Source organism: Daucus carota, chromosome 3, assembly GCF_001625215.2.
Source record: "Daucus carota subsp. sativus chromosome 3, DH1 v3.0, whole genome shotgun sequence".
Lineage (NCBI taxonomy): Eukaryota > Viridiplantae > Streptophyta > Magnoliopsida > Apiales > Apiaceae > Daucus > Daucus carota.
This window is the reverse complement of record NC_030383.2, coordinates 61,223,658-61,248,153: the sequence shown is the minus strand read 5'-3', so window position 1 is coordinate 61,248,153 and position 24,496 is coordinate 61,223,658. Positions and strand designations below refer to the sequence as shown.

The 24,496-nt window shown below is 33.3% G+C and overlaps 4 protein-coding genes across 7 annotated transcripts; 2 read left to right on the top strand and 2 right to left on the bottom strand.

Annotated features, from left to right (window-relative positions):
* The first annotated feature begins 700 nt into the window (after window positions 1-700).
* On the top strand, window positions 701-5,331 carry LOC108214458 (protein TRANSPORT INHIBITOR RESPONSE 1). 4 transcript variants are annotated; one of them, XM_017386458.2, is made up of 4 exons: window positions 701-1,701; window positions 2,654-3,146; window positions 3,254-4,089; window positions 5,018-5,331. In XM_017386458.2, exons 1-3 carry the CDS (start codon window positions 1,247-1,249, stop codon window positions 4,046-4,048), a joined length of 1,743 nt encoding a protein of 580 aa, XP_017241947.1. In that variant the 5' UTR covers window positions 701-1,246; the 3' UTR covers window positions 4,049-4,089; window positions 5,018-5,331. The 4 variants fall into 4 exon arrangements, with proteins under 4 accessions (XP_017241947.1, XP_017241945.1, XP_017241944.1 ...); XM_017386456.2 differs by lacking the exon at window positions 5,018-5,331 and adding an exon at window positions 4,178-4,478; XM_017386455.2 differs by lacking the exon at window positions 5,018-5,331 and adding an exon at window positions 4,172-4,478.
* A 4,751-nt stretch (window positions 5,332-10,082) lies between these two features.
* LOC108213510 (bidirectional sugar transporter NEC1) lies at window positions 10,083-11,957 on the bottom strand. The gene is made up of 6 exons (XM_017385308.2): window positions 11,646-11,957; window positions 11,528-11,564; window positions 11,237-11,447; window positions 11,002-11,163; window positions 10,805-10,924; window positions 10,083-10,717 (listed from the first exon to the last, which is right to left on the bottom strand). The coding sequence occupies exons 1-6, from the start codon at window positions 11,701-11,703 to the stop codon at window positions 10,364-10,366; spliced, it is 942 nt and encodes a 313-aa protein (XP_017240797.1). The 5' UTR covers window positions 11,704-11,957; the 3' UTR covers window positions 10,083-10,363.
* Window positions 11,958-19,366: 7,409 nt separating this feature from the next.
* On the top strand, window positions 19,367-21,230 carry LOC108215339 (bidirectional sugar transporter NEC1). The gene is made up of 6 exons (XM_017387797.2): window positions 19,367-19,538; window positions 19,620-19,656; window positions 19,736-19,946; window positions 20,027-20,188; window positions 20,491-20,610; window positions 20,699-21,230. Exons 1-6 carry the CDS (start codon window positions 19,481-19,483, stop codon window positions 21,050-21,052), a joined length of 942 nt encoding a protein of 313 aa, XP_017243286.1. The 5' UTR covers window positions 19,367-19,480; the 3' UTR covers window positions 21,053-21,230.
* Window positions 21,231-21,709: 479 nt separating this feature from the next.
* On the bottom strand, window positions 21,710-24,435 carry LOC108215337 (zinc finger protein CONSTANS-LIKE 13). The gene is made up of 4 exons (XM_017387795.2): window positions 23,633-24,435; window positions 23,236-23,439; window positions 22,183-22,466; window positions 21,710-22,064 (listed from the first exon to the last, which is right to left on the bottom strand). The coding sequence occupies exons 1-4, from the start codon at window positions 24,182-24,184 to the stop codon at window positions 21,974-21,976; spliced, it is 1,131 nt and encodes a 376-aa protein (XP_017243284.1). The 5' UTR covers window positions 24,185-24,435; the 3' UTR covers window positions 21,710-21,973.
* Window positions 24,436-24,496: the final 61 nt, after the last annotated feature.

Here is a 24,496-nt window from a genome sequence, read left to right as displayed (position 1 = left end):
CATTTTCACGTATTGATGTGTTTGCCCGGTTATCCCTTTTTCTCATGAGAATGATAAGAGAGATTATTTATTTTATTTTAAATATTAAATATATATGAAAATATTTTCACAAATTATTGTTTATTATCATAGAGCTTACATTTTTTTTAAACGTAAGGACCCGTATCCGTTACTTTTCGGGTGCGCACCAGGTAAACCGAGAGCTCACATAATAGCCTCATGTGAGATGTGAGGCTGGGATCAAAATTTCTGACCAAATCTTATATAAATTTACATTAAGTATTACATTACATTAATATAATTTCAACCAAATTTTGTATAAATTAAATATTATTTGTCTGTATAAATTTTGAATAAATTATATATTATATTATATTAATATAAATTTTTCATAAATTATAATTTGAAACATATTTAAATTATTAAATATATAAAACATATTTCCATCCGAACAGATTAATCAATAACACTCCTACCTCCGAATTCCTCCTCTGTGTCGGCTCCACCCGATTTCTGCGGTTGCGAGTCATAACGGATAAGACTCCACCCCCACCCCTCTCCACTCCACGTCCTCTAAAGCAACCCCAAACAAATCCAACGGCCAGCATCGTCCCATTCCACGTGTCACATCATCTACCATCCATCTCATGGGCCCCACCTCTCACTCTCTTTATACACATTCATTACAACAATTTAACCTCACACAAGTCACAACTCAACTCATTAATCTTATCCCCCATCTCTCTCCCCTTCTCATCTCTCTCTACAACTCTCTCCCCCCCTCTCCCACATCTCTCTCCCTCTCTCTCTCTCCCATACATCTCTCTCTCTCTCCCACATCTTTCTCCCTTTCTCTCCCATACACATCTCTCTCATCAGATCTGAATCCAAGCTAAATCCGAACTGCTTACAAGCTGTGTTAGATCTGTAAGTATATGCGTTGAGTCCAGTGCTCATTTCTCAGTGGCAGATTTGTAATTTCGCTCGTGGTATTGGGCAGGGTTAGGTCAAATCAGTGTGTGTTTTTAGTGTGTGTACTGGTGTTTTCAGTGTTGAGTTTGTTGTTTGAGTTCAGGGGTATTTTCGTAATTTCAGTAATTTTGCTCAATTAGGTTGAATTGCTGTGTGTTTCTAGTGTGTGTACTAGTTTAGTTCCCAGCAATGTGTTAATAATCTCGATAAATTAATAGAATTATTATTCGGGTTTTGTTGTGATTTTAGTTAGATTAGTGTGTGTAATACTGAAATGGCGTATTCATTTCCGGAAGAAGTGTTGGAATATGTGCTGTCATTTATAAAAACCGATAAGGATCGAAATGCTGTTTCGTTGGTGTGTAAATCTTGGTATGAGATTGAGAGGTGGTGTAGGAGGAGGGTTTTTATAGGGAATTGTTACGCGGTGAATCCAAGGATTATGATTAGGAGGTTTCCGGAGATTAGGTCAGTGGAAATTAAGGGGAAGCCGCATTTTGCTGATTTTAATTTGGTTCCGGAAGGGTGGGGAGGTTATTTTCATCCGTGGGTGGTTGCGATGGCTAGGGCTTATCCGATGTTGGAGGAGATTAGGTTGAAGAGGATGGTTGTGAGTGATGATTGCTTGGAGATGATTGCGAAGAGTTTTAAGAATTTTAGGGTTTTGGTTATGTCGTCTTGCGAGGGGTTTTCGACAGATGGGCTTGCTTGTATTGCTGCTAATTGCAGGTAAAGTTAATCTCATTTATTGATTGTGTGTTTATGTGCTTTTTACTTGTTTTGGTGGATTTTGGATGTATTATTGTGGATACAGTTTGGATCTTTGAAAGTGAACTTAATTGAGGGTAAAATAGAATTAATAGCAACATAATACTTGGTAAGCCAGTGTATTTCCGGAAAAATGTTTAATAAGCAAAGAAAGTTTCAATCTCTTATGATCTTGATGTTACTACAGTAGAAAAAAGTGTTGCTAAACTACTTCTTTCCCCTCTGTGCTAGCGTAATCTTTTCTTAAGCAAGACGTCATTGTTGATGCATTGTTATGGATTGAGTTTGAATCTTATAAGTTCAATTTGGGTTAATTGAGGGGAAAAGGGAATTTATAATGCGGGCAATGTAGAGAAAATTGGAATGTTTGAAGCTATAACAAAAATAGCCAAGCAGGAGAAATGTGGCTGTGAATCCTTCACTTGTTGCTCTTTTTGGTTTGAAATTTGAGTTTTCACAAGTGAAATGGGTCATCTTCTGTTTATAGCATTAGGAAACCTTCCTCTTTTTTTTTTTTTTTAGTTTTAAAATTAGCTTACAATCTTGTGGCTGTTGGTTATAGCTTCGAAGTTTCTATTTTCTTTAATGAAAAACTATTTGACTAGTACATTTATTGGGTCCCTTTTATTATGTACTATTTGACTAGTGCATCTGTTTTCTGAAAATATTAGCTAGACAATTTTTTGTGTTGCATTTTTTCTTCTAAACTAGTTAATATGTTGAAACTTTGTTTGATGGATTTTATTTATCGCATACTGTTTATTAAGGTGGGAACTATTATGCTGCTCGTATGGTGCTCCAATATGATCTTATATTTAAGATATTGCATGTTCTGTCAGATACTAAATGTGTAATTCTTTTTTGTTTTTTGATTTTTCACTTTGAACTGACAATACAATGGTTGTTGGAGCAGGAACTTGAGGGAATTGGACTTGCGCGAGAGTGAAGTGGAAGACTTGAGTGGACATTGGTTAAGCCATTTTCCTGATACTTGCACTTCGCTTGAATCACTAAACATAGCTTGCTTAGGTTCTGAGGTGTGTTTCTCAGCCCTGGAGCGCCTTGTTTCTAGGTGCCCCAACCTGAGAAAGCTTCAGCTCAACCGTACTGTACCTCTTGAAAAGCTACCTAACCTTCTAATCAGGGCCCCTGAACTAGTTGAGTTCGGCACAGGCGCTTATTCGGCAGAACTCCGACCAGAGTTACTATCGAACTTAGTGAATGCTTTTGCAGGTTGCAAGAAACTAAAGGCCTTGTCTGGTTTTTGGGATGTGGTACCGGCATATATTCCAGCTATTTATCCAGTCTGCTGTGGACTCACATCTTTGAACTTAAGCTATGCCAATATCCAAAGTCCGGATATTATAAAGCTTGTTAGCCAGTGTCAGAATTTGCAGCGGTTATGGGTATGTCTGAATTATTAGATATATGACTATTGAGTTTTCTTGACATGTTCTATAGGTATTCAAATCTCTTTATATGCTTTTGGATTTATAGTGGGTAATCACTTCAGGTGTTGGATTACATTGAAGACAGTGGCCTTGATGTTCTTGCCACTTGTTGTAAGAAGCTAGAGGAACTACGGGTTTTTCCATCTGATCCATACGACGTGGAACCAAATGTGTCCTTAACGGAACAGGGACTTGTCTCAGTTTCTGAAGGCTGCCCCAAGCTCCAGTCTGTTCTATACTTCTGCCGTCGAATGTCAAATGCTGCACTGTTTACCATTGCTAAGAATAGCCCGAACCTAATTCGTTTCCGTTTGTGCATTATTGAGGCCCGTGCTCCCGATTACTTGACTTATGAACCACTTGATGCTGGTTTTGGGGCCATAGTAGAGAATTGCAGAGAACTGCGCAGGCTTTCACTTTCTGGGTTTCTCACTGATCGTGTGTTTGAGTACATTGGCAAGCATGCAAAGAAGTTAGAGATGCTCTCTATAGCATTTGCTGGACAGGGTGACTTGGGCCTCCATCATGTATTGTCTGGTTGTGATAGCCTTCGGAAGCTTGAGATTAGGGACTGTCCTTTTGGAGATAAGGCTCTGTTGGCCAATGCTGCAAAGCTGGAGACAATGCGATCCCTTTGGATGTCTTCTTGCCCAGTAAGTTATGGAGCTTGCAAGCTGCTAGGACAGAAGTTGCGTAGGGTCAATGTTGAAGTAATAGATGAGAGGGGAACCCCAGAGTCGAGGCCCGATAGCTGTCATATTGAGAAGCTTTATATCTACCGGACTCTCTCAGGGCCAAGAGTTGACACACCTGATTTTATATGGACCATGGATGAAGAGGGGAATACACCACAATGAACTGTTTTCTGGTCAATGACTTGATGTAGTTGAATCTGCAGGTACACACTTAATTTGCGCAACTCAACTCATTTTTACGCAACTCAACTCATTTCTATGTTCATCGTAATAATGCTTGTATAGTCACAGTGGAAGCTGAACCGGACAGAAGTTGTTGAAGGCTATGTCATAGAGGCTCGAGGGCTCGTGCACCATATAATCTCCTCCTGGCCGAGCTATATTCTAGAGAGTGTAGTAATAATTTAATAAATAGTCGAACTCTTGCTATAGATTTATGTTTCATGTATACAACATATTCTCCTGGCTGAGCTATGTTCTAGCATAACTGCAAATGTATGAAACTAATGTAAACTCTTGCTGTGGAATTATGCATCATGTATACAACTCTGGCAATGTATTCACAATTAGTCTCTTGACTTTTTATTCTGAATTATGAGATTCTGCTTTCATTCTTACCTGGGTCAGTAATTATTGCGAATTTGTGTAGTAATTATCATCTGGATTCTGATGGCATTACCTTTATTGTTGAAATCTACTGAGTTTTTGTTCAATTAATGTATGATAATAATTGCAACTTACAAGTTACAAGTTACTATCACTTCTAAATGTTCCCATGTTCTCTTTCTGAGATGGTTATATGACATTGTTGCCATACTAGCACTATACATTCACATTCTCAGTATTCACATATATGGTTTCTCAGGTCCTAGTTATCTAATATTTAGTCAATTTTCTGATTGATATATAGTCGAATTTCTGATCGATTATTTATCCGATTACTAGGCCATGCAGGCTGCTACCACCATTCACCAGAGTTTGAACTGATTGAGCTGTTACCAATGGTGATAGTAGCATGCTGGTGTGAATGTGATAGATTATGTGCATGTTTATAAGAGATTAGTGCAGAAAAGATTTCCATACCTTTTAAGACTTGTTCACTCACTTTATCTTACACACACCTGATTACAGCTGAGTGTTGAAGAAAAGACTGGAAGAGCACAACATAAGAAATACATGGCAGAGGACAGCAGCACAACAGGGACATAACATTAGCCCAATAAAACACAAAGGCTTGATGGCTCATGATAAAGCTGCACTACATTTCCTTGTTTAAAGAAAGCAGAAACAGTGTTGAGCATCAGAAGCTTGGCTGTAAGTAATAAATCTTTAGTTACATGTAAGATTTGATTCACTTGTATTTATGGTGATCATCATTTATATTCTCCTACTCTCCTGCAGTTTCTTATGATTTCATGAATGGATTCCTTTTCTTCTGGTTTCAACTTTCATCTCCCTAATGATTTTACAGCATGCTTTCTTCAGTTATCTCCCCAGTAGTAATGCTTGCTATTTCACTTTTTGGCCCACCTTTTGTAGTGAATATTATGGTCAATATTTTGGCCAAGTTCTTGAAAGGTGAGCCTGAGGCCACCAATGAAGGGATTGAGGATACAAGTTTTGGCCAGTATGGTAAAAAGCATGAATCCGATTTAATCGGTGAAAACACCAAACACGGATTAGTCAGATGATTAATTAAATAATCAGGAATTTAATCAGTTCGGGAAGTTATGGAATATGAATTAATTATAATTAATCACCAATTTTTAGAAGAATGATTTTGGCTAGCTTTTTTTGTCAGAAAGTTTTGGCTAATTAGTAGAATTCATAATTCTAATGAATTATATATATGCTAGGTCAGTGGTTGGTATCTTTTAATTCTTTTCTATAAAAAACGGAGGTTTAAAATTTCTTACCATGCGTAAATTTATTAAAAGCAATCAGTAGGATGGCGGAATATTTCAAATTTGACCCAAGAAATTTGTATAGACATTAAGAAGTTGAGATGTCTATGTAGTTATATTTAAATCGAGCAATCCAAATTTAAAAAAACGAGATCTATGTTACCTCATTTTTCATTTTACCTCGATTACCCGTGTCGGACATTTGATTCGATTACCTGTGTATTATAAATTGAAAATATATAAAATTTTAAAAATATCATCGAGTCCGACCCTCAAATATGTATTTAGTTTGACACTTTTAATGGAGTCTGGCTAACACAGAATTAGATATGGGGCCTGTTTGGGAGCAGGAAGTATCTTCTGCTTCTGGCTTCTGCTTTTTTTGATCCGTTTGTGTAAAGAAGTAGAAGCACTTTTAAGAAGCTGAGAATGCTAGCTTCTCTCTCACAGCTTCTGCTTCTTTTCCAAACACTTTATTAACTTATTTACTTCTCACTTCTACTCCACTTCTTCACTTTAAGCAAGAAGTCACTTTTTTTAAGCTTGGCCAAACGGCCCCATGATATCTGATCCGCAGGAGCCTTTCTATGTGACAAAAGCCTAGGGAACATCATTTTTCTATAGAATGCCCACTCTCATTTGAAGGTTTCATTATACACTGGGCTTGCCAAGTTTATTGGATGTGAAGGCCCAAACTTTTGTTGTTTTGATTATAAAGAAAATAACACATCTATGTATATTATAAATCCTGAACAGTGCTACGTCATCAATGCCACATATTTCAAAAAAAAGTCCACCTCAATGCCACATATTTTAGATTTTGCCATGTCATTATAATTTCCCTTATTTATTTAAACGTATCAGAATAATCAATCACATATCTTTGAATTCCTAAAATTGAGCATAATCAATGACTGACAATTATATTAAATTTTGATTGGTAATGCAATAACTACATTCCATAATCATAGCATTTTTTGAATATTAAATTTGTACAGAACTAATTAAAATTGAAGAAGATAATTATGTTGAACATACTGCCACAATTGTTAAGCTTATCATGTATCATATAACTACGCTTTAATTATATTAACTTATATATAAATAAATGAAGTGCTTAAAAATTGAAATTGAAATTTATAATTATATTTTGGGGAATTATCTTGTATATTGTTTTTTCAATCTTATTTTCAAAAATACTACCTTATCCAATCTTATTTTCAAATCTCTAAAATATTTTCAAAAATACTACCTTTTTGAAAATATTTTCCAAAAATACGGTGGTTGCATATGCAACCATATATGCAACTACAAATCCTGATTTCAAGTTTCAGTTTTCAAATGTCATTTTCGACCTCATCTTTGGACTCGATATATATATATATATATGGATTCCAAATATGAGGTCGAAAATGACATTTGAAAACTGGAACTCGAAATCAGGAATTCAGTTGCATATATAGTTGCATATGGTTGTATTCAGTTGCATATGGTTGCATTCAGTTGATTCTATTGCAATCTAATGGCCCCGCCAGGGGCACACCATACATCCGTTGCAACTTACATTTTTCAGTTGCATTTAGTTGCATATGAGGTTGCATTTAGTTGCATATGAGGTTGCATTCAGTTGATTCTATTGCAATCTAATGGCCCCGCCAGGGGCACCCATACTTCAGTTGGAACTTACAGTTTTCAGTTGCATTTAGTTGCATATGAGGTTGCATTTAGTTGCATATGAGGTTGCATTCAGTTGATTCTATTGCAATCTAATGGCCCCGCCAGGGGCACCCATACTTCAGTTGGAACTTACAGTTTTCAGTTGCATTTAGTTGCATATGAGGTTGCGTGCAACCTCATATGCAACGGAAAACTGTAAGTTGCAACTGATGTATGGGTGCCCCTGGCGGGGCCATTAGATTACAATAGAATCAACTGAATAGAACCCATATGCAACCATATATGCAACTGAATTCCTGATTTCAAGTTCCAGTTTTCAAATGTCATTTTCGACCCCATATTTGGAATCGATACATATATATATATATATATATATATATATATATATATATATATATATATATATATATATATATATATATATATATATCGATTCCAACGATGAGGTCGAAAATGACATTTGAAATTTGAAACTTGAAATCTTGATTTGTAGTTGCATATATGGTTGCATATGCAACCACAGTATTTTTGAAAATATTTTAGAGAAGGTAGTATTTTTGAAAATAAGATTGGATAAGGTAGTATTTTTGAAAATAAGATTGAAAATGTGATTATTAATAAAAAAAGCCCTTATATTTTTATTTAATATTTAATATCCGGAAGTCATCTAAAATTTAGCTATGTTACAAATATGTTGCTTTTTAATTTTCGGAATAATATATATTACATTTTCTAACATAGTGATATAAGTATTTTTATAAAAATATTACGTCATTAATTAGTATGTATTAAGCATTTTATGTAGGTCAACTTAATCATAATAGATATGTACTATTACTTAGAGACACCAATCGGGTCGATCGAAACGGGTTTCGCAAATTCCAAAATAGTTACCAAACTATATTATAAATCCTGAACAATGCCAAATCATCAATGTCACATATTTCAATAAAAAAATCCAAGTCAATGGAATCTATTTTAAATTTTGCCATGTCATATAATATTCCATATTTATTTTAGACCAATCAGATGTCCTAAGATTCCTAAAATTGTGCGTAATCAATGGGTCGGTCGAAACGGGTTTCACAAATACCAAAATCGAACCCAAATTATATTATAAATCCTGAATAGTGCCAAATCATCAATGCCACATATTTCAAAAAAAAGTCCACGACAAAAACACCTATTTTAAATTTTGACGTGTCATATCATATTCCATATTTATTTTAGACCAATCACATGTCCTAAAAATCCTAAAATTGGGCGTAATCAATGACTGACAATTATATTAAATTTTGAATGGTAATGCAATAACTACATTCCATGTATCACAGCATTTTTTGAATTTTGAATTTGCACACAACTAATGAAAATTGAAGAAGATAATTATATTGAATATACTGTCACAATTTTTAAGCTTATCATGTATCATATAACTAAGCGTTAATTATATTAATTTATATATAAATAAAGTGTTTAAAAATTAAAATTGAAATTTATAATTATATTTTTATTTAATATTTAATATCTGGGAGTCGTCTAATATTTAGCGGTCACAAATATATCAATTTTTAATTTTGGGAATAATATATATTAAAGTTTCTAACATAGTGATATAGATATTATAAAAAGTATTTTTATAAATTTTAATATTACGTCATTAATAGTACGTATTAAACATTTTATGTAGGTCACCTTGATCATAGTATATATGTATCACTGTTATGTTACAGATAGCAATCGGGTCGGTCGAAATTGATTTCGCAAATACCAAAATTGAACCCAAACATGAAAAATTTAGGAATCTTAAACCTGAACTTGAAGGATATTACACGAGTAATTATTATTTATTCAACAAATAATATTAAATATATATAAAATATAAAATATAAATATCTTAATTTTGTTTTAATTTTATTATATATTAAATAATAAATATATTATAAAAGATATTATGTATATATGTATGTATGTATGTATGTATGTATGTATGTATACATATATGTGTATATATATATATTCGGGTTCGGGTTCGAAATGAGTTCCGGGTTTTCAGGTCGGGTTCGAATCAAACCCGATCCTGGTCCGAAAATTATTCGGGTTTAAAAACAAATTTTTATCCGAAACCCTATAATTTGGGTTTGGTAAAACACAATCCGCTCGGTACGAGTTAGACTCGGGTCGGGTAGAATTGTGACTGCCCAATACCTCATGAAACAAGAATGTAGTATAACTATCATTATAGTGGATAGTCATTCAAATCTATTTATTCGATTTGACGTATAATTTTGATGTTCTTATTAACATAATGTTTTGTTTGATATATAATTTTAGTTTAATATTGTTTGACATATAATTTCACTTGAATTTTCTTGATATATAATAAACTTAAGTATAAGAGAATTATGTCTAATATAATTTTTTTCTTCCTACTTTATACTTTATTTGAAAATTCAAATATAATTATTTATTAAATGTATTTGTGAAATAATAATAACAAAATTCAATAAAAATTTGAAGCCCGTGCGCGGAGCGCGGGCAAAAACACTAGTTTAAGATAAAAATGAGATTAAATAGAGCAGTAAAGACTAACCAACCATTTTTCTGAAAAAGCATATGGTAAGTAAGTTCATTAATTGGAAAGATAAGTATTAGTAACAACTAATTAAACAACCAAAATAGCTTAATATTCTTTTTACCAATTTAACATGCATGTAAATTTAATAACTAGTTTAAAAATGGCATAAGAAATATTAATGCATATATCTTATTTCCCCTTCTAGCAACACTTCATTAAATTTCATTACAAATCAAGGGGCTTCAGCTGCTGTTCTTCCTTCAATGGCCCTCTAGATTCCATGTTCTTCTTTGTTTTTCAATTCGATTTCGAAAATTATTAGTATTCCACAGATAATATAGTGTTGCAGTGGACCTGAGGCTCTTTACCATCATGATCAGTACTTATAACTACTGATACCACAACTTCTTGATGCTCAGCTGGTTCAGCATTCTGTTCATTCATCTTTGTGCCATCCTCTGGCATTTCTGAACCAGTTTTCGCGGTTTTCTTGAGGTCATCCTCTGCAAATTCTGAACCAATCTTCGCGGTGGAAGGGACTACATGCTTGTCCACCTGCATCTCCATGTCAATGCTCACAATAGGAAGAATCCCGTGTTTGTTCTTGTCCTTGTAGATCATGTAGAGTACCATCTGAACAATCCCGAAACTAAAGCCTAGCACATTGGGTGTCTGATCATGCAACAACAACATTATTAAGTACTTAACAAAATCTAACCAAAATAATGTGTAATTTATGAAGAAATTATCAGTACTCACCGCGACAAAATAGTCATGTGCAAAAATACCATAGAAGAACCACATTACCGCGCAGAGAGTTAGGAAAAACGACAGTGAAAGTGGCATGAACTCCACACTCTTTGTTCTGATAACCAGCCTCTGCATTCCAGAACAGATCATATTAAAAACCTACATATGTCTCTAGAGTCTTGACGGCTTGATGACAAATATAGTACCATAATGCTGAGGGGAGCAATGAAAACACAGACTGAAAACGCGGCACAAGTCCATCCAACAATCCTGATACGCTCAGCCCCATGGGAGAATGTCAGAGTTGTGAATATGATTGTTCCAAATAATAATCCGTTCAACAGAACAAGGAGTTTTGCAGTAAATTTCTGTCCAGAAAATTATAAATGATCAAATTTCACAAACATAATTAGGCTCTGACATTATAGACCATATATATACCTTGGCATCCTTTGGTGCATAAATCATGAAGAGCAAGATATACACAGATTCAATGAGGATTCCAATTGTGTTAATAGTGATTAGCAAAACACCATCTGGCTTAAGCAAGCCATAATACAGAGTTAACATGGCACTGAACAGTGCTACAACATATGGTATTGCTTGGAACCCTTCTGTTGATTTTTTCTTGTAAATTCTCCGAAATGTAGGTCTGCACAAATACTTAAATGTATGACACACTGACCAAACTTGAAGTCGAAATTCACAGTTTATCTGAGAACAAGATCTTACAATGGAGCCAAATACACGAAGAACGACACAATGTTGCCTGCAGACAGAAGATCAGTGCACAAGATTATCAGATTAAGTAAATTCACCGAAAGGGAGGAAATCAAGAGGCGAAAGGTACCTAGAATGCCAAAGACAACAACCATCTCAACGTCGAAATGATGGCTAATGAAGGCCATTTTGGAGATGCAGGGGTAAAGGGAAGGGATGGAGAAGCTCTCCCTTTAGACCCTCTCAAGTTGAGAGAATTTTAAGTGTTGGTTTGGAAATTGAGCTTGTCAAAATTTGATGCATTTTGCAAAGTTTATATAGCATTCTGAAAGGTGATCAAGCTGTCTGTGGTTAGCAAGTTTCAGTGGAGACACTTGGCTTTTAGTTTGAATTGAGCTGCTTATAAGCAGCTATGATTAGCAGAACTCTTATCTTTTGTGGAGGCCTTCTTATCTTGATCCTATAAGTGTAAGGTTAGTGAACAAAGCACGTTTATGCGATAATAACAACATTTTATGGACTCTTTTTAGGGCTTCAACTGTCATGCTGCAACATTGATCCTAGTGAAATTAACTAAAATCGAAGGTTGATTAACAATTATAAGGTAGAGTGTCAGTATCACATGATAAAAATAAAAAAGATATGTTTCCAAACAATTTTATTAGTATGAGGATCTGTGGGAGTAGTGAAAAACAAATCTTTACGGCTTGATCATGACACAAACAACATTATATTAATGCAAAATTAATGGGTGTTGCGCGATTAAACAAGTAACATTAGAACCGATGATTAAGAACTTGGTTTCGGGATTGCAGATTGCAATTGTGAGATAAGATATTTTTCTAAATTACGATCAGAGTCTTTAGACGGTTTGTGTCGGAAAGTCTTCTTGACCGAGGTGGTCAAGATGGCATGTCTCGTAAATAAAGCAGCAACGGATGAGGTCTTGAACGGTTTGTCTCAAAAGTATTCTTCACACGGACCAAGCAGCGGATGAATAACGAGATATAAGAATCACCGAGGATGGTGATTGAGAGGAGATTAAACGACGAAATAATCTCATTGGTATTAGTGTATTACATTTTTTTGTCACTGAAAATGTACATGTGTATAAAGATTTGAAAATCGAATTTGAGTCTAATAATATTTATTAAATTCATAAGGAAATATAAAAAATGTTAAATACCCTGGAAATTTTGAATTTGAAACTCTAGATGAAAGCTAAATGAACTATAATTATTAAATTATTAATTCAAACTAAAAAGACAAAAAGCACTTATCTCATATATTAGCAAGACACCACTAAGCTAAATACGATATACAAACAAATTGAATTTTGCTTATTTAAGAAAATTGAGTACAACACTGAAGAAACAGGAGGAGGAATAGTGTGGGGTAGGGCACGTGAAGTGGAGCCCATTTCAGTTGCATTTGGAACTACACTTGTACGCATCCTCACACGACTTGCTTTTGCTTTATATGACCTTTTTCCTTAAATGTTTGTATTCGAGGTCACTATCATCCATTTATTTATTTATTTTATATAACTCAAAATTTATTAAATTTTTGATTAATGAATAAAATTAATTATTTTAAGTATAATCATTTATAAATAATTGTTGAATTAATTTTTATATTTTAGTCAGAAATATGACTATCTTTTAATTTAACAACTCCTTTACAAACTCATTTAAAACTAATTTATTGAGTTTTATTCAATCCGTTGACCAGTAAATATCAATATTAACATATGAGGATTAATTTATTCAAAACTATAAGCTAATTCTGAACTATCTTTTTCTTTAAAATTTTCAATATTTCAAAAATTTTCCAAGTTTTTTTTCAATATTTGATTGGTCCACTAAGTTAATAATAATAGACCATGTATACATATAAATTACTCCCTCCTTCCCATTTTAATTGTCCACTTTGCTCAAATCACACATATTAAGAAAAATTAAATATGATATTAGGGATGGCAAAATAATCCGATCCGACGGATACCCGATCCGAAACCCGAATTTTTGGATATACCGAACCCGAATTTTTGGATTTGGATTTGGATATGGATTTGATTTTTGTACCCGAAATTTTTTGGATTTGGATATGGATATGACCTCTACCGATCCGAAACCCGATCCGAAACCCGAAATCCTATCCGAACCCGATCTGAACCCGAAACCCGAAAAAAACCCGAATATTTTATATATATATATATATATATATATATTAATAATTTAATATGAATGTGTGTGTGTGTCTATATATATAACATATTTATATTTAATTACTTGGATGAATGTAATATAATACTCTCAGTATCAATAGACTAGGTTAAAGGAATAAGGGTTTCTATTTAAGACAAATACTTCATTAATAATATATTGTATAAAATATATTGTATATTGGTAATAATGAAAATTAATATGGTTTAAGTTTATATTATTCTAATTTAAACCAACAGAATCCAATCCAATAATCTTAATTTTGAAAAAAAATACTTAATTATCATAGTTCAGACAGGTTTATAATTTTTAATTTTTTTAAGATATCCGGTTGAAATCCGAATCCGATCCGAAACCCGAAAAAACCCGACGGATTGGATTTGGATTTTACATTTTATTATCCAAACCCGAACCCGATCCGATCCGAAATATAACGGATTGGATATGGATTTCATGAAACCCAACCCGATCCGACCCGATTGCCATCCCTATATGATATGTTGTTATCATTGTTATGCATTAATTATACAAAAACACTACTAAATTTTCATTCATTTTGTTAAAAGTCAACATAGTTTGCATTGTAAATCATGAAAATTGTACATGCTAATAAATGTTAACATTGAAACTTGTATAAAATTGTATTGGACAAAGAAGTAGGACAAATAATATGGGAAATTTTTTCTTTGCAAAGTGGACTATTAAAATGGGAAGGAGGGAGTATTTAATTAAGATAATCATTTGTGACAATAACTAGAAAATATATGCGATACCTATTATGTATATTATAGTTGTATCTTATCTTGATAAATTAAAAGGAAAGGAAGAATATTGTTGAAACTTCCTTAATTCTGTACCATTCCAACTTTTTTTTTAAATCAGTAAATTCTAAGATGAGAGAATGTGAGGTGTATAAAATTTCATGATATTGTACTATGTATTATACGGTTAATACCTACTCCCTCCGTCCCAGTGAATTGTATACAGTTTCCTTTTTGGGACCTCCCATCAATTGTATACATTCCAAAAATAGTAAACTTTTATAATATAAAGTATCATTACACCAACTACTTTCCTCCACTATCTCTATTCTATAATAATATACGGTCTTTCTAATGTGTGCCCAAGGGCACACAATAAGCACTAACTTTCATGAAAATGACTTGTTTTGATTGGTGGAATTGATGTGAATGCAGGGGCTATTTACATTTATTATCCATCCACCAATCAAAAGCTAGAATTCTCATGGGAGTTAGTGACTATTGTGTGCCTTTGGGCACACCATAGAAAATTCGAATAATATAAACACTATTACACCCACTACTTTCCTCCACTATCTCAAATTTATTATTAAATATTAATGGGTCCTACCACTTTTCATCCAACTTTACTCATTTCTTACCCAATTTATTGGTCTCCGTGTCCCAGCCATTTGTATACAAATGACTGGGACGGAGGGAGTAAAGAATTAGGTCAAAGCCGTACTTCGAGTAATAGTTCGAGTGGACCTAAAACTGTAATTTATGATTTGACGTATTATATTAAGTATTTTTTTTATCTTCTTGAGTTGTACTGTATATATGAGTTGTATATATATGAAAGGACGAGATTCGGCGAACACTTTCAAAATAGTTTTATAATTTATTTTATTTTTATATAATTTAAGTTTATAATTTATTTCTAAGATTTGATTTTCTAAATCAAAATTTAATTTATATATTTAAGAAAAAGAAATTTTTTTAAGATAAATTATAAAATCATATATTATAAGATCATTAAAATGCGAAAAAATGTATAGAAGTAAATGAGATAGAGGAAGTATAAAGCAAATTAAATTTTTGGATAACTTTGTAATGAAAATTATTTAAAATATAGTAATAAAACTTAATTGTAAAATATTTTTGAGCAGTGATTCTAACTTTTATTATATAAAGTTTTAAATTAATTGATATACAAAAAATATTTCTAACTAATTTTTAATTAGTTTGATTCATTATATAGCCCATACATGTTTAATTTAAAACAATAATGAATTTAAATTAAAAACGGAGCCAAACTATATCTAAATTCTCTACCCATTAAGTCAGGTAATGGAAAATTGTTGTGACAACGAGTGATTAATGATTGGTTATAGAAAATTAGTGCGACAATAATGAGTAGTTACCCAAAGGAATTGAATTAATAAAAATCATAACTACCCCATTATGTCAGAATCAATGTAAACGAATCAAGTTACTCTCAACCGAATTATACATATTCGTAGGACTAAAATTCAACTTGCCAGAAAATGAAAAATCCAACCTTTTATATACATCTTGCTTCCGTTTCAAAGTCCAGAAAATTAGATTTTGTATGACTTTTTCTATTCATATTCATATGTATTATATATAAAACTGATTTTAGAAATTAAAAATTCAAATAATGAACTGAAATATACTTTTTTTTTTGTCATAGAACTGAACTATATTTTGAAATCAAAACGTAAAGGAATTATTTTTTCATTTTAAAGATAGATATATATAATTTGAAACTACAGCACGTCCATATTCCTGTGTGCATGCTTAATGCTTTACCATCATATATACTTTTGAGTGTATATTTACATGTGCCCCGATAGTATCAGCAAGAAACAAGGATTTAAATTTAATAGTAACTTCTTATTGCAGCCGCTCATTTGACATATATTAATAATCACTAATCATAATTGATTCCAGATGATTGACCGTAAAGTTTATTATTTTCAGCCGCAAGGATTGATTCTGTTGATTAAAAGATGAGACTTGTAAGATAGGTTGGAATGTCGAAGGAAGCCGAATTTATGATTACAGGCCGTGAGCTTGCGGGTTTACCCATCACTAAAATCACAATAAATATCAAACAAACCTCGAAATATCAGTTCTAAGTTGTAAAAATATTATTTAACGAGTTTTACACATTATTCTTAAATGTTACCATTATATTTAAATTTTATTAAATTTATTTATTATTTATTTTTAATTAAAACAAAAAATAAGTATATAATAAATAATTATCAATTTTAATAATTAACAAACTATTTCATAAAAATCATACCATGTGTCAAATAATTTGCATAATATTGGAACTTGGTAGAAACGTCCTGCTAACATAGATTCGATAGTTTTTACGTTGTATTTTATATGTTAATTCCTTTTTCAACAAATTTAGAAATTCAATTAGTTAGAAATAATTAATGATTAGTCTCATAATGCATTTAACGTCCATCTCATGGCTACAAATGCGCATATTATAACCCTAATCCGTGTATTTTCTCAAACTAATTTTCTAAATAAAGAATAAATTGTACGTAGGAGACAACGCTATTTTATAAGTAGCACATCTGTATTTATATTTTAGTGTACGTAATTTCCATGGATTCTTCGTCACTTACCAGCTGTATGTTGTTTCTCACCAGCATCTCCCACAATGTGGCTGCGTGACAACTCCACTTTCATCAAAAATTTGACAACATGAACGGTGTGTAAAGTACCTTAGAGTTTACCAAAAAATAAATAAATACTAAAAACATAATCGATGGATCTCGTCCGTGGATCAGAATTTGAAACATAAATTCAGGATCCTTTTCCTAGTCAATTCGATGCTTGGGTTGAAGAGTGGATCACGAACACTTATTTTTGGGGCAATTCATATCAAATTGTGAGAACATTGGGGTGATGAAAAGTCGAACTTTGAGAGATCTGTCAAATCAGAGCTCTCATATCAATATATCATGTTCAGAATTAGTTCATCCAAAATCTTGAGATGTTAGAGGTGTGCTGTCAAAATTTATTTTGCTATCAGATAAAATGTTGATAAAAAAGTTTTGAAAATTAGATTATTAATTGATAACTTTTTATATTTGCATATTCTGAGTGAGTTAAGTTCTATGGATACCATTATTATCGGAGACCGTGTAGACCACTTATGTTCTGCAAGTATAATATTGCATAAAAACATTGCAAAACGTATAATTTTGCAAATCATGTTGTACAAAATCATAATTTCATTTAAAATCTTGAATATCATATAAGTTTTGCATGTAGAACATTACAAAATGTTTTATTCTGCGAAATATGTTTAGTTTGCAGGATATTTTGTTCAACTTGCATAACATACATTATCTACTTATTAAACATAGATGATCTTCAACATTTTTAATGAGTACATGAACATATTTCATAAAATAATGTGTTTTATAGTGTTTTGATTGCAGAATATAAGTGGTCTCCACGGTCTCCAATAAAAATGGTCTCCGTAGTACTTTCCTCTATTTGATGAGGTTGGATATTAAAAATTATGACAACTTCCCGTAAAAATTGAAAAAAATAGTCTTTTTCAAAAACATAGAAGATTTTTGTTTCTTTCTAAAAACAGTTTTTGAGAAAAAAACTAATGTTCGAAATAATTGTTTTTAAATTTCTCAAGTAATTTTTCACCAGTTTTTCATCAAAAAATTGTTGTTACGTAAATGTTAATATCACATTTGTGCTTTATTCATGAACACTAGATTCCGGAATAGCTCTTGCACAGGAAGTTATATGAAAAACAAAAAAAATTACAACAAAAATATAGATTTGCATGCATGAATGTGATCTGACTTTAATAGAGGTTCATGAACAACAAAAATGACAACAATCATACACTTGAAAGGCACAAAGCAATAACCAAAAGCTTTGAATATATTTTAAAGGGTTTGGAATTTTGTTATAATTAAATGTGTCTAGTAGAGTTTATGGCCTTCCTTTGTCTTTTATTTCATGCTTTTTGTATTTCAGTTATAGGAATGACCTACTTTTCTTCAACTCTCTTCTTAATTCATTTTTTCTGTTATATTTTTTCAGTTTGTTCGATACTTTTGTTTTTTCTACAACTAATACTAAAATCTTCAAGGAACTAGTTTTAGTTGTAATGAACCAATGTTGTTAATGAATCTTGAATTTCTAGGTGATTTCACTGGTGTGTGTGAGGAAAATCAATGTGGCATGCATGAGAAATGAAGCACTAAGAATCCGTCGTGGTTTGGATCGAATCGAGATAATTCAATGTTTTTGATAGAATCGAGATAATTTGAACTAATTTTGTCGTATTGAAAGTTGAGTTGTATATATTTAAATAGTTCAATAATCTTTGAAAAAAATATTAAATAATTAGTCCGATCGAGTCCCATAGTTTACATATCTTATTGGCATGATAAATTTTAAAATTTAAATAATCTCTGCTATTGATATAATCAAACAATCAATTGAGTTTCTCGCTCACTCTTTAATATTGTCCCGAAACAACTGAATTTGACTCTCGCTCATTTTTTATATTATCCCGAAACAACTGAGTTCGACTTTCACCCACTCTTCGATGAATCCGGTACTACACAATGAACCAGGCATCCTTAAAATAAATGTTATTATTTTCGCATAAACGTGCTTTGTTCACAAATTTTGCACACATGCATAATTTTAAGATAAGAAGGACTCCACAAAAGATGAGAGATTTGCTAATCAGAGTTTATTATAAGCAGTTCAACTCATACTCAGAGCAAGTGTCTCCACTGAAACTTTCTAACCATAGCTAGCTTGATCACCTTTTGGATTGCTATATAAACGTTGCAAAATGCATCACATTTTGACAAGCTCAATTTCCAAACAAACACTTAAAGTTCTCTCAACTTGAGAGGGTCTTAAGGGAGAGCTTCTCCATCCCTTCCCTTCACCCCTGCATCTCCAAAATGGCATTCATCAGCCATCATTTCGACATTGAGATGGTTGTCGTCTTTGGCATTCTAGGTACCTTTCGCCTTTTGATCTCCTACCTTTCGGTGAATTTACTTACTCTGATAATCTTGTGTACTCATCTTGTGTCTGCAGGCAACATTGTGTCGTTCTTCGTGTATTTGGCTCCATTGTAAGATCTTGTTCTCACATAAATTGTGAATTTTGCTTCAAGTTTGTTTAGTGTGTCATACATTTAAGTATTTGTGCAGACCTACATTTCGGAGAATTTACAAGAAAAAATCAACAGAAGGGTTCCAAGCAATACCATATATTGTAGCACTGTTCAGTGCCATGTTAACTTTGTACTATGGCTTGCTTAAGCCAGATGGTTTCTGGCTAATCACTATTAACACCATCGGAATCTTGATTGAATCTGTGTATATCCTGCTCTTCATGATTTATGCACCAAAGGATGCCAAGGTATATATATGGTCTTTACATATTCGATGTCAGAAGCTGATTATGTTTGTGAAATTTGATCATTTATAATTTTCTGACAGAAATTTACTGCCAAACTGCTTGTTCTGCTGAACGGAGCAGCATTCGGGACAATTATATTAACAACCTTGACATTCTTCGAAGGGCCTGATCGTATCACGATTGTTGGATGGATTTGTGCTGTGTTTTCTGTCTGTGTTTTTGTTGCTCCTCTCAGCATTATGGTATGAATTTCATTTGCTAAACGCGTCAAGCTAATTGAAGAGGCTACACATATTTCATAGGCTTAAAATTTACAACGGATTTTCTAGCAGGGACACCCTAAACACCACTTTTTAGTTATGTGGTGGATTTCTATTAGTTCCAATCCCATTAATAATGATGGCTCCCTGCATTCATAGAAATCTCCACCAATCAAAATCTTCCACCAAAGTAAAAAGTAGTTATTAGTGTGTGCCCGCCAGAAAGACCCGAATTACAATTCTTAATTTGTAGCTTGCTAAAATATGATATTCGCTAAATGCAGAGGCTGGTTATCAGAACAAAGAGTGTGGAGTTTATGCCACTTTCACTGTCGTTCTTCCTTACTATCTGCGCGGTAATGTGGTTCTTCTATGGTGTTCTGGCAGATGATTATTTTGTTGCGGTGAGTACTGACAATTTCTTCATAAATTACACATAATTTTGAGTTAGATTTTGTTAAGTACTTGTTAATGTTGTTGTTGCATGATCAGACACCGAATGTGCTAGGCTTTAGTTTCGGGATTGTTCAGATGGTCCTCTACATGATCTACAAGGACAAGAACAAACACGGAATTCTTCCTATTGTCAGCATTGACGTGGAGATGCAGGTGGACAAGCATGTAGTTCCTTCCACCGCGAAGATTGATTCAGAATTTGCAGAGGATGATCTCAAGAAAACCGCGAAAATTGATTCAGAAATGCCAGAGGATGGCACAAAGATGAATGAACAGAATGCTGAACCAGCTGAGCATCAAGAAGTTGTGGTATCAGTAGTTATAAGTACTGATCATGATGGTAAAGAGCCTCAGGTCCACTGCAACACTAAATTATCTGTGGAATACTAATATTTAACTTCGAAAGTCAAATCGAAAAACCAAATTGAAGGAGATGGAGCTTGAAGGAGTAATGAAGGAAGAAAAATAGAAGAAACAGATGTAAGCAAGAAAAGAACCAAGACATTGCATGTATCAAGCTCCTCTTCCTACAATTATTAAAATAATCTATTAAATATATTGTTGTAAATTGTTCTTTTCGATCTTGGATTAGTTTAAACATATTAATAATTCAACTCAATTTAATACTTCTGTGAAAAATAGGTCACAAAACAAATTATCCAATTATCAATATTTTGGACCTGCTGACAACTCTGGAATCCGCTCAAAATAGAACGATGAATGATATTTTGGACAAACGCCTCCCACGTCCAACAAGACAGCAAGAAGCTGAAATTATCTTGGTCTTGAGTCTTGACGCAGGCATTTGCATGTTTGTAGTCCAACCCTGAATTTCGGCCATCCATGAGTTCTTTATCTTCTAAGTTTCTAAACACTCCAAAGATCTTTGATGCAAGATCTATACATACAACTCCAATTAGGCAACCCAACTGATTATAAGGTATAAAGATAAATGATTAAGCCTCGGTTCTCTCAGAGTAGTTTTGCTCCATTGTCATTTTATACTGCATCTGTACATAATTAAGAAGTAATATACAAAGCAGAAAGTTGCACATCAAAACTCAATCTCATATACTGCATCCCCAACCAAATATTTTTAATTTTCATATTTAACTATAATGCAAAAGTAATTACACATACACTACTTATATTTTAAGAAGCTTTTCCAAACCAAAGCATAAGAAGAGTACTATCTCAGGATTGTCTGAGGAATATGATCTGAACTGTTTGCTGCAAACCTAGTCCCAAACCCCTAGCAAGAACTGGTAAATATCAGACGAATAACTGTCCATATCACTTATGCACAGGATTTTAGCGATCTACCTTGGCAAACCGGCCCTTGATTCTAGCTCTACTTTCTGCACGAACCTTTCTTGATTCATACCTAATGTGCTTCTCGTACCTGTGAAATTTACAAACCTGGATCATCAGTCTAAACTTGATTCCAGAAATATATGTTAATCAACACAAAAAGAACATTAGCAACTCTGAAATCCGCTCAGAACTAGAAATATATGTACCTCCTAGATTTCCTCTTCTCCTTGTATCGTGTGATTGCAGAGTCTCTATGCTGGCTTGAAAATTCATGTGGAGCAACTTTAGGGAAGATTTGCGAGGCCTCAGCAACAACAGGGTTCTGTGATGGCGTTACATGCTTGTTTTCTTCACAATGTAAACTAGGATCAACCTCCGGATCTTTATCAGGAACTAAGCAGTCTGTGTTAAAATAGCTCTGGTATGAGGTATTAGGCAGGCTTTCATCTGCATCTTCATGACCATCATTGTACCACTGAAAAGTATTTTCCTGTAAAAAAGGACATCAAATAAATTGTCTTTTCTTTTCTCCATTCACCTACATCTAAAGCTAAAGATAAACGAGAGTTCCTAAAAGAAAATGCAGTATTACATCTAAACCCTCCAGAGTTCCTAAAAAACAGCTTTCTGATATAAAAGAGGGCCAGAAGTTCATTGTCCTACATCTTCCTTGCAAATTGAGCAAAAGCCAATAAGAAGCTGTAATGAGGCGGCTTATATGTTCATACATTGTTCACTATCTATCTCAAAAGGGTCAAACACTTGCAAGTTATTGATTACAGAGTATAAATTTGCAGAGGCTGTCCTTATTACAGAACATCGGATATTTAGCAAATCGACAGAGTCATAATTCTCCAAAATGAAAAAGTAGCTTGATATATTAAAGATCCTTGAGCAGATATTATAATGTCAGACAACTCTAGCTATTCTCTTACCCTACAAGTTATTGGACCACATACTTATGCTTGAAGCACCAAACCAAAAAAAAGTTGCACTGATAGTAACTCTTAAGCCGAAGTTCTAACAAAGAAACAGACCACCAAATTTGACTTCTCAACCATATTTCTCCTATCATACCCAAAAGATTAAAAGGCTAACCAGAATTGAATTCTAGGTCTAATTTCACACAGTTGTCATTCCTTTTCCGACTTACCAAGTCATTACCATTTCGTTCGTGTTGTTTCTGGGTAGCAAATTGGTAACTAAATCAAACTAAGATGCAAAAGAATAAATTAGGTAAACAATCCAATGGAACAAACCTCGTATGGAAAGAAGGTCGGCTCTTTCTTGCTTTCAAAGCTTGTATACAGCTGCCTGCAGGCACGATCAGGCACCAGGGACTGGTATCCAGAAGAGGGCTCTACATCTTGCTTATCTTGATCACAGCCAGGTTCTAACTTTACCATTTCACGCAGCTGGCAGAGTATCTCTTCTTTTCGTTGTCCACAAACAGTGTTTCGGTTCTGAGAAACTAGCCATGTTCAATCAAACAGGAAATACAAAAGAATGCACTTATATTAAACTAATCTCACCAATTAAAACAACTTGTTTAACATATACCAGGAAAGCAACAGGTGTTCAACAGAGCGAAAAGATATATTATTTATTTCAGTTCGAGTTCAAAATAACAAAAACTGCATAAGAATATTGTCAAACCTTAGGCAAAGGAGGGATTCCTGTAGCCTGAAAATTATGGTCAGAGCCATCAGAAGAAATCAAATCATCAAGACTAACAACAGAAGGAGTTTCCCAAATCAAATAATCCGAAAACTCAAAATTCTCAGAATCCTCAATCCCATCACTTCTCAAAACATTCTTCTTCTTCTTCCCCAATTCATCAAAACCAAAAGTAGCCAACAACTCCGCCACAGAAGGGCACCCGATAAACCCTTCAATAGGCCTTCTATCATGAACAGTTGACTGAGAAACCCTGTGACTTTCCCAATCACAGTTCTGACAGAGAACAGACCCATGTGTAGAACAAAAAATCGAAGAAGGTGATGAATTACAAGCATCACATAACACAGAACGTGTGTGCTTAGTGAAAAGCTGATTAGTTGAGTGCACTTTATGATCACACATCAAACAAAGCCTAGCAGAATCAGCTCTGCAATACAAAACTGCCCTTAAATCTCCACAAAAATCACAAAGACTTGGTTTTTCTTCGAAATTTTTGCTACTATTTGAAATTTCTGCAGAATCAGCCATTTTTTTCTCAGAACCAAATATAATCAAGAAAGAATTTTTCAAGAAAAAGGGGCTACAAAATCATAACTTGTCAACTAAACATGCAGCTTTTTCAACCAAAATAAAGTTCTGGTTTAATTTTGGAGGAGAAAAGGAATGATATAGAAAAATCTTATCACATATAAATGCTGTGGTCCCTTAAATCTAGTGTGAACTGTGAAGTATCTATTCTCATGAGATAAAAGGCCAAAAGGGTAGTCTTATTTTGTTCGGTATACATTTTTTTCTCCAGCAACCGTGATGCTCACGATTTACTTGCCTAAAAGGTTGGGT

What these genes read in the sequence shown, in the direction of transcription:
- LOC108214458 (XM_017386458.2), top strand. Translation starts at nt 1,247, where the DNA reads ATGGCGTATTCATTTCCGGAAGAAGTGTTGGAATATGTGCTGTCATTT. An exon ending in TGTATTGCTGCTAATTGCAG is followed by an intron (nt 1,702 to 2,653) that starts GTAAAGTTAATC and finishes TTGTTGGAGCAG; the next exon opens with GAACTTGAGGGAATTGGACT. An exon ending in AGAATTTGCAGCGGTTATGG is followed by an intron (nt 3,147 to 3,253) that starts GTATGTCTGAAT and finishes TAATCACTTCAG; the next exon opens with GTGTTGGATTACATTGAAGA.
- LOC108213510 (XM_017385308.2), bottom strand. Translation starts at nt 11,703, where the DNA reads ATGGCCTTCATTAGCCATCATTTCGACGTTGAGATGGTTGTTGTCTTT. An exon ending in TGTTGTCTTTGGCATTCTAG is followed by an intron (nt 11,565 to 11,645) that starts GTACCTTTCGCC and finishes TTCTGTCTGCAG; the next exon opens with GCAACATTGTGTCGTTCTTC. An exon ending in CACATGACTATTTTGTCGCG is followed by an intron (nt 10,718 to 10,804) that starts GTGAGTACTGAT and finishes TTGCATGATCAG; the next exon opens with ACACCCAATGTGCTAGGCTT.
- LOC108215339 (XM_017387797.2), top strand. Translation starts at nt 19,481, where the DNA reads ATGGCATTCATCAGCCATCATTTCGACATTGAGATGGTTGTCGTCTTT. An exon ending in TGTCGTCTTTGGCATTCTAG is followed by an intron (nt 19,539 to 19,619) that starts GTACCTTTCGCC and finishes TTGTGTCTGCAG; the next exon opens with GCAACATTGTGTCGTTCTTC. An exon ending in TTCGTGTATTTGGCTCCATT is followed by an intron (nt 19,657 to 19,735) that starts GTAAGATCTTGT and finishes GTATTTGTGCAG; the next exon opens with ACCTACATTTCGGAGAATTT.
- LOC108215337 (XM_017387795.2), bottom strand. Translation starts at nt 24,184, where the DNA reads ATGGCTGATTCTGCAGAAATTTCAAATAGTAGCAAAAATTTCGAAGAA. An exon ending in GAATCCCTCCTTTGCCTAAG is followed by an intron (nt 23,440 to 23,632) that starts GTTTGACAATAT and finishes CTAGTTTCTCAG; the next exon opens with AACCGAAACACTGTTTGTGG. An exon ending in GAGAAGAGGAAATCTAGGAG is followed by an intron (nt 22,065 to 22,182) that starts GTACATATATTT and finishes TAAATTTCACAG; the next exon opens with GTACGAGAAGCACATTAGGT.